The sequence below is a fragment of the Lacerta agilis genome, chromosome 6 (genome assembly GCF_009819535.1).
Source record: "Lacerta agilis isolate rLacAgi1 chromosome 6, rLacAgi1.pri, whole genome shotgun sequence".
In the NCBI taxonomy this organism is placed as follows: Eukaryota; Metazoa; Chordata; class Lepidosauria; order Squamata; family Lacertidae; genus Lacerta; species Lacerta agilis.
Window position 1 is genome coordinate 94,701,808 of NC_046317.1, and position 16,203 is coordinate 94,718,010.

At 52.8% G+C, this 16,203-nt stretch overlaps 1 protein-coding gene across 1 annotated transcript; it reads right to left on the bottom strand.

The window, feature by feature from the left end:
* Positions 1 to 149: 149 nt before the first annotated feature.
* PLTP (phospholipid transfer protein) lies at positions 150 to 15,433 on the bottom strand. The gene is made up of 16 exons (XM_033153923.1): positions 15,174 to 15,433; positions 9,982 to 10,109; positions 9,624 to 9,723; positions 9,292 to 9,420; positions 7,974 to 8,129; positions 6,400 to 6,463; positions 6,143 to 6,206; positions 5,061 to 5,152; positions 4,479 to 4,655; positions 4,284 to 4,343; positions 3,532 to 3,696; positions 1,926 to 1,993; positions 1,788 to 1,830; positions 1,341 to 1,404; positions 636 to 712; positions 150 to 313 (listed from the first exon to the last, which is right to left on the bottom strand). The coding sequence occupies exons 2-16, from the start codon at positions 10,094 to 10,096 to the stop codon at positions 206 to 208; spliced, it is 1,482 nt and encodes a 493-aa protein (XP_033009814.1). The 5' UTR covers positions 10,097 to 10,109; positions 15,174 to 15,433; the 3' UTR covers positions 150 to 205.
* Positions 15,434 to 16,203: the final 770 nt, after the last annotated feature.

Below are 16,203 nucleotides of genomic sequence, written 5' to 3' on the forward strand. Positions count from 1 at the left end.
ATGAGAGTGGTTTTGACCTGTTTTATTGGTTCAGGTTCTCAAAGCAGCAGCAGCTGCCGCTGCCGCCTTGTCCTGCCCTGCTGGTGATTCTGCTGCCTGCTTGGTCCTGCCATGAGCTGGCGGAGGGCAAACCAGGGCAGGCAGGCGGGCGCTCTGCCCTTCAGAGGGGGGGGGGAGGCCAGAGGAGGGCTGCTGGTGGAGCCCCTCAGGCAGCCGCGGAGGTCGGCGATGGGCCCTGTGGGGTCCTGTACTTCTCCACCACCTCTCTCAGGCCTTTGGAGAAATGGAGGTCTGCGCCAATGGTCAGGTAGCCCTGCGAAGGAAGGAGAGAGAGAGAGGTGGGCAAAGCTGGGGTGGGATTGGAGCTTTGGCTGCCACCTCGCAGGGGAGGGAAGACTGGAGCTCCTGGAAAGAGGAGAAGGAGGCGGTGGCAGCAGCAGCAGCAGCACGGCCGCATCCTGCCAGAGAAGCGGGACTCTTGCTCCTTTTGCAAAAGGAGGCTCTAAAATGCATGGCGGATAAAGGCTGTCGAGGGCTATCAGGCAGCTGGCTCCGCTCTGTGGTTGGAAACAGTGAATGCTTCTGGAAGCCACAAGAGGGAAGGGCTCAGATCCTGCTTATATCCTTATGCCTACCTTGTGGTAGGTGACCACTTCCTTCATGAAATCCATGCCTTCGGGGAGTGGGATCTGGACCCCCTTCCTGGTTCTCTCTGCAAGAAAAGACAAGAGTCGTGAAGGGGAGGGCTCTCGGTGGCTGCTGGCCGCAATGGCTCTACTCTGGCTCCACAGTTGGGGGAAGCAATGATTCTGAAATCCCAGTTGCTGGAAACGGCAGGAGAGGAGAGGGCTCTGGGGCTCAGATCCCACTTGCAGTTTCCCACAGGCATCACTGTGAGAAAAGGGTGCTGGACTAGATCCTGTCCCCCCCCCCCATGCCCTGATCCAGCAGCCAGGCTTTTCTCACATTCAGCTTGATCTGAACCCAGGCTGAAATAGGGGGCCAAGGAACAGTTTCTGGCTGTGTGCTGAAGGACTGGCCTTTGAGATTTCTCTGGGCTCCCAGAGGCCGCCATGGCTAAAAGAGACAGGGGGACTTGCTGCCCAGCTACAGTTGGGGGCCCCCACAGAGTGACCACCCTGATGCTCAGCATTGTGTCCTGCCCCCCCCCCCGCTGCCCCAGTTCAAGAGAGAAGAGAGGGAGGTTCTTGGCTGCGGTGGCCAGGCTGGGGCTGGAGCATCTCCAAAATGCAGAAGTAGGTCAAGGGCCTCTGCACAGCAGCGTTTCTCCTTTTCCCAGGCACAGAGGCATGCGGCGCCTCCAGGCCGGCAGCTCTTACCGTTGATGATGGGCATGATGGTCAGTTGCAGCAGAGTCTTCAGGGGTCCTTGCAGAGGGATCAGCTGGGGAGGGAGGGAGGGAGAGAGTGAGCCATAGAATAATTGCAGGGTCAGAAGGGACCCCCAGGGGTCCTCTAGCCCAACCCCTACAACGCAGAAATCACAACTACAGAGTTCCTGACAGGTGGTCATCCAGCCTCTGCTTCAACAGCCCCAGTGAAGGAGATTCAGCAGCCTCGGTTTCCCCTCTGGATCTTCAGGATGGCAGGAGCAGGGAGCTCTTTCCAGGTCCTTTTGGGTGGAGACACGGGAAACGGAGCCCCAGCGCTCCTGGGCACGCAGCGAGGCATGGGAGGCGACCCCCATTCTGAGCTGCAGCCCTGCCTTGCCTTTCCCAGGGCCCACCTCTGGGGGAATCTCCCCCAGGCCCAGCCGCCAGCACTTACAGCCAGGGATTCCAGCGCCGACTGGTTGGAGTAGATCCGGAACCTGAAGGAGGTAAAGAGAGAGGAAGAAGTGAGTGACAGCCATCCGCACTGGGCCATGGCTCCCCCTTCTCCCCATCCTGCGACATCTTCCAGTACCTTCTCAGGTCCATCAGCACCTGCAAAGCTTTCTTGCGCAAAAGCACCTTTGCGCTCAGCCGAGCTTCCTGCAGAGGAGACAAGGGGCAGGTCAGTTTCAAAGGAGGCCGGCATCCTGCCCGGGAAGGGGGCGACTGCCACCCTTTGGCTTTCCAAGAGAGACAGGAGCAGCAGTTGGAGGCCAAGAACTGTCACAGCCTCATATAAGAGCTCTTTGACCATGAACTGGGACCCTCAGGGCCCGGCCCTAATCCTATGACCCACCCCAACAGCATTGCTCCCGGACAGTCTGCCCTCCCAGCCTTTGGGGTTCCAGAGTTATGCTCTACAGGCAAGGAGCTTGCAGGTGAACCACGCCACAAGGAGATAGAGGAGGAGGAATTGTAGAATTGCAGAGTTGGAAGTGACCCCAGGGGACATCTAGTCTAACCCACAGCAATGCAAGGATTGCTGCTACAGGAGGACAAGGGGTCACAGGAGAGTCAGCAGCTCCTTTGAGCTGGGGGGAAACACCCGATTGAGCATGAGGGAATAATAGAATCCTAGAATCGTAGAGTTGGAAGAGACCCCAAGGGTCATCCAGTCCAACCCCCTGCCAAGCAGGAAACACCATCAAAGCATTCCTGACAGATGGCTGTCAAGCCTCCGCTTAAAGACCTCCAAAGAAGGAGACTCCACCACACTCCTTGGCAGCAAATTCCACTGTCAAACAGCTCTTACTGTCAGGAAGTTCTTCCTAATGTTTAGGTGGAATCTTCTTTCTTGTAGTTTGAATCCATTGCCCCGTATCCGCTTCTCTGGAGCAGCAGAAAACAACCTTTCTCCCTCCTCTATATGACATCCTTTTGTATATTTGAACATGGCTATCATATCACCCCTTAACCTTTTCTTCTCCAGGCTAAACATACCCAGCTCCCTAAGCCCATAAGGCATCGTTTCCAGGCCTTTGACCATTTTGGTTGCCCTCCTCTGGACACGTTCCAGCTTGTCAGTATCCTTCTTGAACTGGGGTGCCCAGAACTGGACACAGTATTCCAGGTGAGGTCCGACCAGAGCGGAATACAGTGGTACTATTACTTCCCTTGATCTAGATGCTATACTCCTATTGATGCAGCCCAGAACTACTTCTCTGGGGAGAATTAGTTCTGGCCTCCCTCAGAGATGCCCTGAGGGTCCCTTGTGCCCTTGGCAAAGAGCTGTATCAGCACACAACCACCCCTGAAAATATCATTTTACTGCAATAGCTGCATTAGAAACTACAGCATTTTATGTGACCCAAGTCCTCAAAGGGTCCGCAGAGAGGGTGAGGCAAGGAGGAGGGGCGTAATAATAATAATAATAATAATAATAATAATAATAATAATAATAATAATAATAATAATAATAATAATTTATTTATACCCCACCCATCTGCCTGGGTTTCTCCAGAAGAACTGCACCCCTTGTGCTGTGGTGCGAGAAGGAGAGGAAGCTTCTCCTGTGTTTTATCTTGCTGCAGTGGTGGTGGCACCTTGCCACAAACATATATGCCCTACACCCCACAGTCTGGTTTTTGTGCGCCCCCAGGAGCTGTGTCCCTGGCGGGGGCCTCGCCTACCCCACTCACCATGGTCATGCTGGAAAGCTGGACCAGGGGCTGATCCACGGGGGCCAAGAAGATGTTGAGGGTGGCTGTGACGGAAATGGACATCCCCGAGGCCTTGATGGCGCAGCTGGGCGGCGAGGAGACCCGGAGCCTCAGCATCAGAGGAGCATCCACCACGGAGGGGTTCTGGAGGAGAGAAGGAAGGAATGTGATAAGGAGAGCCTGCAGGATGAGGCCAGATCTAGTGCAGCGTCTCCCTCTCACAATAGCTGAACTGGTGCCTATGGGAAACCTGCAAGCAGGATTCGAATGCAAGAGCCCTCTGCCCCTCCTGGGATTCAGGAGCTATCTGGGTTGGTGGCCATCACTGCTTCCAGTGGGAGGGGGTTCCACAGTTTAGCTGCGCACTGCATGAAGAAGGGCTTTCATTTCAGCCAAGGAGGACCAGGGAACGGGCTTGGAGGTGCCATGTGCTTTTCCAGCTGGGGACCCTCATCCCTGGGGGCACAGTCCTAGCTTGTGGAGCCCAGGCACCCTTCTTGCGACAGTGAGGCTGAAGGAGATCCCTTTGGCTCCAGCTAGTTCCTGGGGTGGAGCTGAGGGAGACTATCAGATCACAGAGAGAGAGAGTGAGAGAGGTGGAAGCCTGTGTTGTGCCCCTTTGCCCACACCTCAGCTTCTCTCCCAGAGCTCTGCTGCCACTCTGGGGGGTGAGAAGCATGGAGTCTGGATGAAGGACAAGGGCAAGCTCCTTCCCTGCCGCTGCCACTCACCATCATGACGATGCTCCCGAAAAACGTGGCTCTCAGCAGAACCTCCAAATCCTTTGGCACCTGGAACAAGAGCGAAGCGTCCCAGCGGGTCAGAGCAGCGGCTGTGGGTTCCCTGGCCTCTGCCCGCTTGGCACGGCTTTTGACCATCTCTCCCCCCACCCCCACCCCGCCACATGGCTTCTCTGCCCAACAAACCTTTTCGTCGGCAATCTCCATGCTCAGAACGCCAGCCTGGAAGTAGGAGAAGAGGGCGGAATCGAAGAAGTACTCGGAGACGGCCAGGTACACCATGCGCTCCGTCTCCAGCACGACAGGCTCCACGGCCAAATTGGGGAGCGTCTTGTTCTCGTCCCCCAAGTAGAAGAATTTGCCCTGGGGGGGGGTGTGACAACCCCAGTCAGACCCAACTGCCAGGAGCCACCTCCCCGCAGCTCGCCCATGCCCCAAGCATGCCTGCCTGGTACCACAGGGTGGGTTTTGACTCCCCAAATATTCAATCCCTTGCCTGCATCTTGCTGCTCCTTCTGACGCAAGCTGGATACCTCCTCCCACCAAACCTCTAGGATTTAAATATTGGCCAAGGTTCTTCTCACATCAGTCCCCGGTTCCTTGGGCTCTGCCTACCACCAATCCCGGAGAACAAAGACTCCTCATGTCCCCCTCGGGCAGAGGTTGGGCACAGCTGCTGCACCCCACCTTTTCAGTCCTCTCCCCTGCCCAGGACCCCCCAGCCAAGTCCCAGTGTTCCCCAGCCCTGGGCTCTGCTGCAGGAGGTACCTCAAAATCCAGGTCCATTGTGTCAGACGTGACGATGGGATTCTTCAGCAGGGAGTAGTCTATCCCAATGTGGTCGTCCACCGGGTTCCGCACTGCAGGGCAGGGAGAGAGAGAGCGCAGCTGATGGCCACAGCGTCCCTTGCCTGCCTGCCTGCCCCACGGTTAGAGTGAAGATGCCTCTGAACCCCAGTTGCTGGGAACTGCAGGAGGGGAGAGTCGCTTCTGTGTTCGAATCCTGCTTGCAGGTTTCCCACAGGCATCTGGTCGGCCCCTGCAAGAACAGGCTGCTGGACCAGATGGGCCATTGGCCTTCTCCTACGCCTCCCCCCACCAGGGGCGTAGCAAGGGGGGCAGGGGGGCTGGCCGCCCCGGGTTCCATAATGGAGGGGGTGACAAATGATCAAGGAACAAATTTTTTTGAATTTTTTTTAAATTGAAATTTTATTGATTTTTTTTTGGGGGAAAATGCCTGCTCCGAGGGTCTTATCTTACTATCCTAGGGATTATATAGCTATATATGAAATTTCATGCATATCGGTTAATATCCTGACCCACCTCCACCCAAATAGCTGTTCACTCGGCTGTTTTCCTATGTCAATTTCAGTTCAGAGAACACTTACTGTTCCCAACCCGAACCCTGTGGAAAGCCATCTAATTAGACTTTAATTTGATTTTTGAGATGTTTTTAGGAGGTAATTTAATTATTGTTTGATTTTACACCAATGTTATGTATCTGATGTTAGCCACCCTGAGCCCGACTTTGGCCGGGGAGGGCGGGATATATAAAAAAGTTTTATTATTATTATTATTCCTTATTATTCCTTTGTAAGAAAATATGAAATAACGTAAAACAATTTTTGCGGGGGGGGGGGATCAATGGGGGGGGGGTTGACAAGAAATTTTCTGCACCGGGTACCACCACATGACCTTCCCATGCCTGGGGGGGGGGGTTGACAAAATTTTATTTGCCCCCGGGTAATTTACCTTGCCACGCCCCTGCCCCCCACTATTGACCCTCGAGCTCAGTTGACAGGCAGGCAGCAGGGGCAGGGAGTGGGCCGCCTCGCCTTGCCCGTCCTCACCTGGCACGGTGTCCAGCAGAGAGTTGAGCAGCACGAGCCCCGCGTGGTTCAGCGCGGGGCAGATCTGAAAGCGAGAAAGGGAAGGGGGGAGTCTGCGGGGAGCAGGAAGCAACAGCCCCCAATGCAATGCAGAGGGGGGGGGAGGGTCCCCTCTTTGAGACCTCCTCCTCCTCCTCCTCCTCCTGCCCCCTGCCAGGAGAGAGGGGGGGCTGCCAAAGGTCCTGTGCCCCACCTACCTCTGGCTTGGGGGTCCTTACCTGCTGGTTGAGAAGGAAGCGCATCCCCGTGGTGAGGAAAGTGCCGAGGAATTCATACACCTTTCTGGAGAGAATGCAAAAGCGAGAAAGTGGAGACCAGGCTGGATAAAAGTCAATTATTTGAAATTAATAAATTAATTAATTAAAAATCAGATTTTTAAAAATTAAAATCAGATTTTTAAAATAAAATGCTTTTGGAGGAACAATCTTTCTAAAGATAGTTTTCTATTTCAGTTATATTATGTTGTTGTTGTTCAGTCGTTCCGTCGTGTCCGACTCTTCGTGACCCCATGGACCAGAGCACGCCAGGCACGCCTATCCTTCACTGCCTCTCGCAGTTTGGCCAAACTATATTATTATATTACTATAATATAGTTATATTATAGTCCAAAGGCTATTCATCAGGAAATAAGGATTTGTTTTAAGTTTTTCATGTGTGCTAAAACTCAGTCTAAGGTTTTTTTTAAAAAAAAACATTTAACAACATCAGTTAACAAACATGGATACATATGTTATAATGTTATTGTTTTAGTTAAATAAATTGTTAAGGCAATTATTATTTTTCTCCTTCCAATAAAGTATAGCAGAAAAGTTGTCCAAATATAAACGATAATTTCATAAGCTACCTGCCCTTGTATTTCTAATAGTATAACCAAATCAGTAATTTTTGATATAACTGTAAAAACTACTCTGAAAATTTATGAAACCTTCATCTGGTTGTAAATATTAAGATTATACCAACAAGAATGAGTCTTTCTGTAAAAATTAAAAATAAAAATAAATTGAGTCCTACTGACTAGTGATTTTAATTGATTTGATTTAAATCAAATCCAACCTGGTGGGGGGGGCTTGATCCTTTCTAAGGGGAAGTCCCAGAATGCCTCTCCCTGCCACAGCATCTCGTAACACAAGGCTTTGTGGACCTTCAAGGATGCTGAACGTCAGAAAGACATTCGGGACAGATAAGAGAAAGTTGTTCTTCACACAGCACGTAGTTTAACTGTGGAACTCTCTGCCACAGTAGGTGGCCACCACCCTAGATGCCTTAAAAGAAGATAATGAAGAGCTATCGAAGGCTGCTAGCCAGGGTGGCTGCGCTCTGCCTCTGCCTGGAAACCACAGGAAGGGAGAGAGTGGCTCTTGGGGTCAGATCCTGCTTACTGGTCTCCGATTGAGGCATCTGCTTGGCCACTGTGAGAACAGGATGCTGGATTAGATGAGCCGTTGGCCTGATCCAGCCGGCTCTTCTTATCTATTCTGCCCAGTGGGTGGGAATGAGCCACCCTAACTCCTTGCTGGACCTTCCAGCCAGTGCCCTGCCCCCCCCCCAAGCATCCTCAGTCACTATTGCTGCCACGGGCTCCCCCCACCCCTTCCAGCCATGCCGCCGTGATGCCAACTTAGTTTCCAGCACCCTTCAGCAGTCCAGCCTGGTCCCTGAAGCAGTTTGCCACCTGTCTCAGCCCTGCTCAGAGGTGCCCCTGCTGGGGACTTCCTCCTCCACCCAGCTCCCCCAAAGCAGCAACCAAGGAGGAGTCAGGGGCCAAGCAGGGGGCACCCCGTGCCAGGCCTACCTGAGCGTGCCACTGAATCCCGCATGCATGCGGGCAATGGAGGCATTGCAGCTGAAGTTGGAGATCTTGAGGCGGCCGCTGTTGTCCTTGGACAGCTCCAGCTGAGTGTAGATGTGGACCCCCTCGGCCGAAGTGTTAATGGAGCCGATGTCATAGCTGGGGTGGAAAGGGTTAAAAGTAGGCATGGGGCGGGGGGCATAGGAGGCCAACCCCCAAGTCGTCATATTTTGCTGGAAGTCGCCCAGAGTGGCTGGGGCATAAAGAATTAAATTATTACAGTTATTCTTATCCCAGCAGCCACACAATTCAGCCACAAAGGGAGCCCTCCACAGAGCACTTGGAAGCCTTCAATGCCAGAATCAGGCCAGGGTCTCTGCAGAGAGAGCGCTGAGGACCAAGCTGGGAGGGCACCATTGGCCCATTAGACAGAGGTTTCCGTGGGAGATTGCAGTCAAATATAATAATGCATAAATACTAGTTAGTGCATGAAGGGGTTAAGACTACAGAGTCGCTTTCCTAGACTCAGCTAGGTCACGCCTCCTCTTCCCTGCCGAGGGAGGAAGTTAAGCCTTCTCTTCCTGTTCCCTCTCTCTCTGTGCCATATAACTGACCAAGGAAGACGTGCCTAAGCAAACTCCAAGCTTAGAGCTCGTGCGTTTGAAGCTATCTTTCTTCATTTTCTACCCAACCGTATTCTGCCTGTGCTCTCTTTGCCGCTGCTTGGATAAATGCATTAATCTGACTTTTGGAACATTTTGTAAGTAAAGCATTTTAAACTTACTTAATAGTGTGTGGTCTGTTCATTGCGAAGGGGCAGAAAGAGAGGAGTGCTTTGCGAACAGACTAAATGCAAGCAGCTTACATTCCTCTCGCTTCACTGAGCTGCTTGACTTTGCGAGTTTAAACTCTGCAACTGGGGGCACTTTCTCGCTGGAAGGTGAGCTGAGCCCCGCACTTTGATTCCAGGCACCCACTCAATTCTTTTGTTATTTACCCCACACATGTGGGTCACGGGGATTCATATTCACCCCATTTCCATGCATGATACATGCTATCCAGGTGGGATCATTGAACTGTAGAGCTGGAGGGCACCCCAAGAGCCATCTAGTCCAACCCTTTGCAATGCAAGAGTCGCAGTTAACAAGAAGGCTTGCCACTTCAGGCTCACAGCTCCCTTGCAAGGACCCTCTGCCTGTGGTGGGAAGGAGCTGGCTCCCTGGGGCTTAGTTACCCCCCCAAGCCGGCCTCCTCCAAGGCTCCCTGCTTGGGCTGGTGCCAGAGGCTGGGCTGGTGCGAGAGTGGAGTGCGAGTGACTCACAAGAACCAGTAGAGCAGCTGGCGGCGGAAGCGCAGGCTGATGGACCCGTTGTTGATGTTGAAGGCCAGGTGCTGTTTGGGCTCAAAGCGCAGGTCGGAGGCGGACAGGTGGAGATGGGTCACTCTCACCCTGTGGGGAGAGAGAGAGAGAGACGCAGCCTCTGAAGGCGGCCCTGGTACTGAATTGCGTAGTTACAGCATGCAACTAAACTATGGAACTCTCTGCCACAGGAGGCAGCGATGGCCACCAACCCAGAGTGGGTGATTGGTCCCTGGCCAAGAAGCAAAGCCCCTGTGGGGGCAGTCTCCCCCCCCCCAAAAAATAAAACTCACTTGCTGATGTTGTAGTGGAACTGGCCCTCCTTGCCGTGGAAATCAGCGATGGTGATGTTCTCCAGCTCCTGCTCCACAAAGCGGAGCCCCTCCTGCTTCACTGCAAAAGCCCCCAGAGGGGTGTCACCGCCAGCTGCTCCCCTCGCAAACCCAGGAGGGTGGTCAAGCAGCCACCCACATCCCTTGGGGCCAGGAGATGCCGGCCAAGAGACCAGCCAAGACCCCTTTGGCAGGCAGAACGGGGCAGGACCCAAAGGCCAGAGGTGTCCATGGCAGGAGCAGTGCTGGGGACCAGGCAGGCACCCCAAAGAGAACCGCTTTGCAGGATCCCCTCCCCTTGCCCTCCCCGCCTCCTTACCCAGGTCCAAGCCCTTGGCTGTGATCCTGATCTTGCAGCCTGGAGTGGCAGCGTCAGCCGCTGTGCCCAAGAAGGGCAGCAGGAGGAGGAAGAGGAGAGAGTGGCACAGGACCATGGTGGCACTCGCCCTGCAAGAGGGGGCGGAGGAGAGCAAGGCGTTGGCCCCAGAAGCACATAGTTAAACTGTGGAACTCCCTCCCACAGGACTGGACAAAACTGATTTTCTTACAACATGATTCAGGGAAGCTCTATGTACTTTAACCTTTTCATACCACAAATATGCATGCCAACCATACCTATTGTCATGACCTTCAAGGTCTAAAACATCAGCATTTTTCCATTCCCTTGTGCTCAAATCCCACTTGTGGGTTTTGCATTGGCTACTGTGAGGACAGGGGGCTGGACTAGATGGGCCCCCTTTGTCCTGATCCAGCTGTAGGGCTCCCCTTATGTTCTTATGGTCCGTGGGCAGCAGCTCCCTCTCCTTCCCCGCCCCTCCCTCCCTCCCTCCCTGGCAAGGGATGTGTGCCAGGGGCTGCGCAGGACACAGAAGTGGCACCCGCCCCACCCAAAGTGCTGAGGGCCAGTGATGTGATTGGCACTTGGCCATCTTGAGCACTATTCACTGCACACAGTCCTCTCAGGAAACACTCCTCCACATTGGAGGTCTAAGTTGAGAACTTCCTGGGCCCAATTCAAGGTGCTCAGCTGGAAGTGGAAGTCCCTGAATGACCTGGGGCCCCAATTCCCGAGAGAATGCCACCTCCCGCACCCATCTGCCCATGCTAAACTGCAGGTGGGGCCTGTGGGAAAGAGCCTTTTCGGTGGGGGCTCTGTGCCTGTCGAATGACCTTCCCACCAAATACAGGTAGGTAGCCGTGTTGGTCTGCCATAGTCAAAACAAACAAACAAACAAACCAAAATTCCTTCCAGTAGCACCTTAGAAACCAACTAAGTTTGTTCTTGGTATGAGCTTTCGTGTGCATGCACACTGGTATCTGAAGAAGTGTGCATGCACACCAAAGCTCATACAAAGAACAAACTTAGTTGGTCTCTAAGGTGCTATTGGAAGGAATTTTTTATTTTATTTTATTCTTCCCACCAAAGTGCTTCTCCTCCCAAATTTATCTTCTTTTAGGTGCCTGATTTTAAAAAGAACTTTTTCTCATGTTCTTAAAGGCTGGTGTGTGAATGATGTTCTTTTTAAACAAATGATATTTATTGACAGTTTACAAGGATTAACATTATATGTATGTATATAATTTCATACCAATAAATGTATACAGATTTATACAAATAACTTAAAACAAATTGTACAAATAACTTAAAACAAAATTGACTTCCACACTTCCTTTTTCTGCTTTGAACTGACATCCATCTTTTGCGCGGTTTTTACTCCTTATTCATTAAATCATGCATCAAAATTATTGATTAATTAATTACTAGAGTTTTCTGAACAACCGTTTCTCTATTTTTCCAATATATCTTTCATAAGTCATACTTATGTCTTGTTTTTATCTGATAACTATAAATTGTATTTGTTGCTTCATTTGAATTACAAATAAAGAGATATTTAATTATAGTTGTGAGTTCTAAACCATTCTGCTGGTAATTTTATTTTCCGTTACTCTTTTTGATATAAACCATAAACTTTTCCCATTCTTTTTCATATGTTTCGCAACCTTGCTGGCTACAGGTGTTAGTCCAGCTATCTTCATATATTCCACCATTTTCTGACGCCATTCCTCAATTGTTGGAATTTGTTCTTGCTTCCACAGCTTAGCTAAAAGTATTCGTGCCCCTGTTGTAGCATATTGGAACAATTTTGTGTCATGTTTCTCAATGACATGACACACACAGTGAATGATGTTCTTTATGGAGCGTGGTAATTCTAATGTTTCTATGTCTTACGCATTACACTTTTACAGGATGTATTTATTGAATTTATTTGTTTATTGAATTTATCTAAATCCTTGAATGTTTATAAGCAGAGGCTGGATGGCCATCTGCCATGGAGGCTTCAGCTGAGATTCCTGCACTGCAGGGGGTTGGACTGGATGACCCTTGGGGGTCCCTTCCGACTCTACCATTCTAGGGTTCTAGGATTTTGTATCCCACTCTTCCTCTAGGGGGCCTTTCTAAACGAGCAATGCAAAGCAATAGAGGAAAATAATAGAATGGGGAAAACCAGAGATCTGTTCAAGAAAATTGGAGATATGAAAGGAACATTTCGTACAAAGATTACCACAATTAAGGACAAAAGTGGGAAGGACCTAACAGAAGCAGAAGACATCAAGAAGAGGTGGCAAGAATACACAGAGGAATTATACCAGAAAGATATGGAGGAACCACCAGGTAATGTGGTTGCTGACCTTGAGCCAGACATCCTGGAGAGTGAAGTCAAATGGGCCTTAGAAAGCCTTGCTAACAACAAGGCCAGTGGAAGTGATGATTTTCCAGCTGAACTATTTAAAATCCTAAAAGATGATGCTGTTAAGGTGCTACACTCAATATGCCAACAAGTTTGGAAAACTCAGCAGTGGCCAGAGGATTGGAGAAGATCAGTCTACATCCCAATCCCAAAGAATTCTACAAGGCAGGCTTAAGCAGTACGTGGACCGAGAACTCCCAGAAGTTCAAGCTGGATTTCGAAGGGGCAGAGGAACCAGAGACCAAATTGCAAACATGCGCTGGATTATGGAGAAAGCTAGAGAGTTCCAGAAAAACATCTACTTCTGCTTCATTGACTACGCAAAAGCATTTGACTGTGTCGACCACAGCAAACTATGGCAAGTTCTTAAAGAAATGGGAGTGCCTGATCACCTCATTTGTCTCCTGAGAAATCTCTATGTGGGACAAGAAGCTACAGTTAGAACTGGATATGGAATAACTGATTGGTTCAAAATTGGAAAAGGAGTACGACAAGGCTGTATATTGTCCCCCTGCTTATTTAACTTATATGCGGAATTCATCATGCGAAAGGCTGGGCTGGATGAATCCCAAACCGGAATTAAGATTGCCGGAAAAAATATCAACAACCTCAGATATGCTGATGATACAACCTTGACGGCAGAAAGCGAGGAAGAATTGAAGAACCTTTTAATGAGGGTGAAAGAGGAGAGCACAAAATATGGTCTGAAGCTCAACATAAAAAAAACTAAGATCATGGCCACTGGTCCCATCACCTCCTGGCAAATAGAAGGGGAAGAAATGGAGGCAGTAAGAGATTTCACTTTCTTGGGTTCCATGATCACTGCAGATGGTGACAGCAGTCACGAAATTAGAAGACGCCTGCTTCTTGGGAGAAAAGCAATGACAAACCTAGACAGCATCTGAAAAAGCAAAGACATCACCTTGCCGACAAAGGTCCGTATAGTTAAAGCTATGGTTTCCCCAGTAGTAATGTACGGAAGTGAGAGCTGGACCATAAAGAAGGCTGATCGCCGAAGAATTGATGCTTTTGAATGATGGTGCTGGAGGAGACTCTTGAGAGTCCCATGGACTGCAAGAAGATCAAACCTATCCATTCTCAAAGAAATCAGCCCTGAGTGCTCACTAGAAGGACAGATCCTGAAGTTGAGGCTCCAGTACTTTGGCCACCTCATGAGAAGAGAAGAATCCCTGGAAAGGACCCTGATGTTGGGAAAGACAGAGGGCACAAGGAGAAGGGGACGACAGAGGATGAGATGGCTGGACAGTGTTCTCGAAGCGACTGGCATGAGTTTGGCCAAACTGCGGGAGGCAGTGAAGGATAGGCATGCCTGGCATGCTCTGGTCCATGGGGTCCATGTTCCATGGGGTCCATGGTCCATGGAGTCGGACACGACTGAACAACAACAACAACTTCCTCTAGGAGGAACCTTGTTTTTGTAACAATTTTTTGTGAAGTGCTGGATGGACACCAGTCAGTCCACAAGTGAAGAAAGATACAAAGCTCCTTTCGCTCAGGGGTGGCTGGGTAGCCTCCCAGAGTGCCCGTCCGATGGGCCACGCTGAGAGCCGAGAGGACTGTGGAGATCTGGCCGCTGGCCCAGAGGGCTCTTCGAGGGAGTGGGGAGCCCAGCCTGTGGGACTCTCCTCTTTCTTATGCTTGTCCTTTGTGTGTGTGTGGCGGGGGCAGGGGGGGGGAAATCTGACGAGCTGCTGGAAGATCAGGAGTTTGAGGTCAGGCTGGGGCCAGAGTTTTCCAGCGGCTCCCTTCGGGCTCGCTTCTCCTCCACTTGGGCTTAGCATCGGGCAAAGCCTCGCCGGCCGCTCGCTGCCCACTGCGCGGGAGCGGGACTAAAGGCACTGGGGGTTTGGGGGTGATACAGCCCCCCAAGAAAGAGGAGCTCCACCGGGCAGTCCCGGGGATGAGGGGCAGCTATCTCCAGCAGTCCCCCGAGGTTCCCGCACCCCACCCCATATCGGGCTGCCTGGTCCCTGAGCCGGAGGTCCGCACCCCCCCTTCCAAGCCAGACCCGGACCTTGCCCCCTACCCAGCCCCCGCGCAACTGCCTGCCCCCGTCCCCGAGACCCCGGGCCACTGTGGGTGGAGTGCCAGCAGCTCCCGCACCTCTCCATGCCCCCTCCTGGGAAGGAGCCTCTGGAAACCCGCCGCCGCCGCCTCCTTCCCCCCATCGCGGGCACGTCTGAGCCGGTCGTGCCCGCTGCAGACGCCCGGAGGCTCCTCGCCAGACGCGCATCACGAGCCCCGGCTCCGCGCTTCCCTTTTTCAGCAGCTTCGCGGGCGACGCCGCGCTTTGTTCCTTCCTCGCGAGGAAGGGAAGACTCCCCCCCCCCCGAACACGTGTGTTGCCCGCGACCGTATGAAGACGGCGGCGGGGACCCAACGCTCCTCCCCCCCGCTGCAGATATCTCGTGACTTGCGGACGAAGCCCGCTAACTCCCCTCCGTCCCCCCGAAGCCCTGGCCAAGCCAGCAGCCTCCCGGGGCATCACAGCGCGCGCGACGGGGAGAGGGGAGATGGGGGGTGGTCTCTTCCAAGGCGATGCTTCTTTCCACCCCCCGCAACCGGAATCTCGGCGGAAAACGGAGAGGGGAGCTCGCCTGCCCCCCACCCAACGCAGGGCTTCCCGGGGGGGGGGCTGATCAATGAGGGTCCGTAAGTGGGAGAAGCGGTCCCCCTCTCCAGCCCTTCTCTGCAAACCGGGAGAGAGGCACCCCCTCCCCGCGCGGCGCCGCGCACTTGCCGGCTGCGCTGGTCCCTCGGCGGCGTCTGCTCCAGCGTCTCCTCGCCCAGCGTCCCGGCTTGCCCGCTTGCGCGCCCGCCCGGCGCCTTTATAGTCCCTCCTGGCGCTTCTCCGCCCGCCCCAGCGGAGGAGGGGACAGCCCGGGCGGGAGAGGCGAGGCCACTCAGGCCGGCGCAGGCAGGCAGGCAGGCAGGCGAGGGAACGGGGCGCAGTTGCTCCGGGGTTGGCGCCCCGGGGTGTGCACAACAGGAGCCTCGCTGCGCACACCTCTCGCCGCGCCTTGAGGCTCTCCGGACCGCGCCTGGCTTGTCTGCTTCCAAGTAGCTCCCAGGGCGCCCCGGAATGAGCGCCGCTCCACCGCTGTGAGGCAGCGTTGTCAGCTCTGGCCGGCAGCAGCTCTCGGTCCCAGAAGGCCTCCTTTCCACCGCCTGGCCCTCCTGCCTGCTTGAGATGGAGCTGAGCAATGACCTTCTTGCCCCTTCCCCTCCCAAAGCGCCTTGGGGGTTTCTCTGACTGAGTTATCTTCACAAGTCTGTAGTGTAGACTGGGTCAGACTGAGCCAAAGTTGCCCACGGAGCAGGGAACCGGCCCTTGCTCTGGCCCACCCCAGGCTCCAGCAGGAGGAGAGCCCTTGTCTGGACAAAAGAAATAAAGCAGATTTGCTGTGTGAAAAATGAGCTACTTCTTGCATTCCTATTCCAACTTTTTTTTCAAGACAGTCTACATTATTCTTCTTCCTCTCCTCATTCAATCCTCACAACAGCCCTGCAAGGTAGGTTAGGCTGAGAGGCAGTGGCTGGCCAGGGTCACACCCAGTGAGCTTCATGGCCGAGGGCGAAGTTGAACCCAGGTCTCTTTGATGACCTAATCTGGGTCTCACTTTTGATGCCCGGAGAAGCAGAGCCCAAAGAGTCAACAATTTAGAGCACAGGAAGCCACATGGCAGAGAATCAGGCCCCCACCAGAGAGGAACTGAGGCAGGGGTCTTTCTCTTCCCCTCCCAATCTGGAGGTGCTTGAGACTGAACCCG

Bases quoted from the DNA above. Each gene is read 5' to 3' on its own strand.
- PLTP (XM_033153923.1), bottom strand. From the start codon at position 10,096: ATGGTCCTGTGCCACTCTCTCCTCTTCCTCCTCCTGCTGCCCTTCTTG. The intron at 9,724-9,981 runs GTAAGGAGGCGG...GGGCTTTTGCAG, and splicing joins AGCCAAGGGCTTGGACCTGG to TGAAGCAGGAGGGGCTCCGC. The intron at 6,464-7,973 runs GTAGGCCTGGCA...CATTCTCTCCAG, and splicing joins GGATTCAGTGGCACGCTCAG to AAAGGTGTATGAATTCCTCG.